Source organism: Hylobates moloch, unplaced genomic scaffold, assembly GCF_009828535.3.
Source record: "Hylobates moloch isolate HMO894 unplaced genomic scaffold, HMol_V3 SCAFFOLD_7448, whole genome shotgun sequence".
NCBI lineage: Eukaryota > Metazoa > Chordata > Mammalia > Primates > Hylobatidae > Hylobates > Hylobates moloch.
The window spans coordinates 1-3,399 of NW_026659723.1; the positions used below are offsets into that span (position 1 = coordinate 1).

Here is a 3,399-nt window from a genome sequence, read left to right on the forward strand (position 1 = left end):
GCCCATGGACATTTCCATGTGCATATACACATAGTGCATCTTGCAGCGACTAGATACAAAGCCATGGACAGAAACGAGGCCACGTGCAGACGGGGCCAATTGAAAAGATGAAAGAAAAGAATGACAGGCTCGAGAAGGCAACGTTGATGGAGTGAAAGGATGAGAAGCCCCAGTCAGTCAGGAGGTGATTCTGACTAAGGGTAGGTGGGGTGGTGATGGCACATCATTTGGAGTATACTGAATGCTGCTGGGTGGTTCCCACTCCTTTGGTTACTTTTGTGTTATGCGCATTTCACCTCAACAATTACTTGTTTGAAAAACGGAAAACAAGGCTCTGAGAAACAACTGCAACCCATAACTTATTATTATCCTTAAAAACAGAAAATAAGGCTCTGAGAAACAACTGCAACCCATAACTTATTATCATCCTTGTTCTCTGCTTGATAAATCTTTGTGTGTCATGAGCCTGCCATGGCAATTCCTGCCCTTCCCCTGGCCCAGCTTAGCTCTTATTTCTCCGCGCCGAGCTGCTGTACTTCAGAGATTTACACACCTGCCCACCTGCCTGCCCCCATGGGGCCTCCTCACCTGAGCTGCTCTGTAAGCTCCTTTTCCACGAACAGCCGCTCATCCCTCAGCATAGACTTTATGAGGTCTTTGCAGTCTTCATACTCTGAAAAAAGACAGACACGCCTGCCTCAGTGAAAGCCTGGACATGCTGCTCTCGTCACTGCCTACAGGGCGGGAGCAAGGTCCATCCCAAGGACAAAACTGTCCTCAGTACCAGGCTCTCGCCAGGGATTTCCACATCTTTACTCCTCAGTCTCCCAACTTTCTGGCATCTGGTCCTCCAAAATTTAGAGACGAAGAAACAGAAACTCAAGGCATATCAATGAAGTTGACAAGGTGATTCAACCACAATTAAGTGGAGTCAGAATTCACAGCCCCTGAGGTTTGACTCTGAATGCGGGGCCACTTTCCCAAGCCTTGCAGCCTCCCCTCTAAAACACTGCAGTGAGGCATGAAGCAGTGATTTCCTGTATAGTCTGGAAGGCCTCTCGGACTATGGGACTGATAGTTTCCCTTTTACTGGGAATTTCAAGGAGAAATATGTCAAAGATCTTAAACATCTTTGATTTTTAAATCTTATCTTTGGATGTGATTTTAAGAATCATATCTGAAGCATAAAGTATGAGACATAAGACCATAAGGCCATGAAGGAAATATGCCCAAATACTAATAAGGTTTGTGTTAATTTAGAAACAGTAGAATGAAGAATAGTGTTTACTCTGTGCCAATAAACGTTCTAGGAGATTGACAAGAAATAGCTCATGTAATTCATTGCCGCAATTTACAGAGGTAGGTATTTCCATAGTACCCCATGTATAGATGAGGAAACTGAGGGACAGATAAGACAAGCAACTTGGATGGAGCCCAGGAGACAAGCCCAGGGTCCCTGCTCTGCACACTGCACTGCTACTTCCACACATTCTCGGGTGCGATCTTTCTTCGTCTTTAGGAACAAGAGCCTGTGCCCCAGGAAGCAGGACTTCCCTCTCACCAGGGTACTCTCTGCTTTTCTTTCGATGAGTCTTGCCCTGTCACCCAGGCTGGAGTGCAATGGCATGATCTTGGCTCAATGCAACCTCTGCCTCCTGAGGGCAAAGGAGTCTCCTGCTTCAGCCTCCCGAGGAGCTGGGATTACAGGCGCCTGCCACCACGCCCAGCTAATGTTTGTATTTTTAGTAGAGACGGGGTTTCTCCATGTTGCCCAGGCTGGTCTCAAACTCCTGACCTTGTGATCCGCCCGCCTCAGCCTCCCAGAGTGCTGGGATTACAGGAGTGAGTCACCGTGCACGGCCCCTACTCCCTGCTCTTGATGCTGTCACTTATAGATACCATAGGTTCCATTAGGAGCAGACTCCTCTTGAAGCCCCTCACCGCGGGTACTGTGTACTATCACCAAATTTCCCTCAGGGTCCCTAGAACAGAGCTTTGCCTATTGGGCCCCAACAGAAGCTTGAACAGAATAAGGGTTCACCAGTCCCAGACATTTAGAAGAACAGATTAGATGTTATTTGTCTGCCGGATCTCATATGGGACAGAGAGGATTCTTAAAAACACGATTTAGCCTCTTGGAGAAAACAGGTCGTTCTGTGCCCGTGTCCGAAATGAATTAAGTGCGATTTTAAATCTAGGCCCACCCCCACCTGACTGCAGACGTGGAAAGTTGCTAAATACTTTGGTACCTCTCACTTCCAAATTTAACAACATGTGCAAATACCCATTTCCATTGTCCTAGAAGTATGGGAAGGTTGAAATTATTTTTGATGGAGAGAGCATTTAGTTTCTCAGAGAGAAGACAAGACACCATTCATCACTTTTGTGAAGGTGAGCCTATAGAACTTACCGTAATTATTCTGCCCATTGGCCAGGAAGTAGGCCACTTGAGTTACAAGAAATTTCTGTTGGAGGTTTCTGAACTCCTGTTTGTTCTCTACCAGCTGGCGGCGCGATTTCTTGTTGTTTTCTAGAATGTTCAACTCTGCCTTCTCACTGGACCAAGGGCCGGCAGATACCACCATGCTGACGTTTGTGGCAGAAGAGGTGGGGCCAGGGACTGGGGAGAAGACACCCAAACACATGATGGGTTAAAAACTGGTGAAATCAAGTAGGTTTAATCAGGACTGAGGGATGTCACTGCAGCCTCGTCCACTTCTTTGAAGATGTTGTTTCCCTGGTTTCACTCTTCTCATCTCCAGTCTTGATCTCCTTTAAGTCAACTTGTCTTAGCTATGCAGTCACCTTGAAACCAGGACATAAACACTTCTACCCTTTACTTGCTTATAAGTTTCTATAAAGCAAGGCTGGGCCCTGAGTTGTTGACCCCATGAGCAGCCAATGTTTGTGTGTAGCACAACAGATTGTTTTTTGTTTTTTAAATGTTTTTGTTTGTTTGGTTGGTTTTTGGTTGTTTTTTGTTTGAGATGGAGTCTCACTCTGTCGCCCAGGCTGGAGTGCAGTGGCGCGATCTCAGCTCACTGCAACCTGTGCCCTCCCGGGTTCAAGCGATTCTCGTGCCTCAGCCTCCCAAGTAGCTGGGATTACAGGCGCCAACCACCATGCCAGCTACCTTTTGTATTTTTAGTAGAGATGGGGTTTCGCCACGTTGCCCAGGCTGGTTTCGAACTCCTGACCTCAGGTGATCCGCCCACCTCGGCCTCCCAAAGTGCTGGGATTACAGATGTGAGTCAGCGCCCCTGGCCAGAGACTTCTTATGAATAGCTAAGACAAGCCAATGAAAAGGAGAGAGAGTCTAGCCTGAGAGTAGTGAATGAGGGTGGGAGGATGGTCTGAGCCAATCCTCCCACCTAAACCTCCAGAGCAGTTGGGACTATA

The 3,399-nt window shown here is 47.2% G+C and overlaps 1 protein-coding gene across 1 annotated transcript; it reads right to left on the reverse strand.

The window, feature by feature from the left end:
* Positions 1-16: 16 nt before the first annotated feature.
* Positions 17-2,950, reverse strand: LOC116465639 (neuroblastoma breakpoint family member 3-like). Its single transcript, XM_032148633.3, has 2 exons — positions 2,411-2,950; positions 17-673 (listed from the first exon to the last, which is right to left on the reverse strand). Exons 1-2 carry the CDS (start codon positions 2,643-2,645, stop codon positions 585-587), a joined length of 324 nt encoding a protein of 107 aa, XP_032004524.1. The 5' UTR covers positions 2,646-2,950; the 3' UTR covers positions 17-584.
* Positions 2,951-3,399: the final 449 nt, after the last annotated feature.

What these genes read in the sequence shown, in the direction of transcription:
- LOC116465639 (XM_032148633.3), bottom strand. Translation starts at nt 2,645, where the DNA reads ATGTGTTTGGGTGTCTTCTCCCCAGTCCCTGGCCCCACCTCTTCTGCC. An exon ending in CAATGGGCAGAATAATTACG is followed by an intron (nt 674 to 2,410) that starts GTAAGTTCTATA and finishes GTCTTTTTTCAG; the next exon opens with AGTATGAAGACTGCAAAGAC.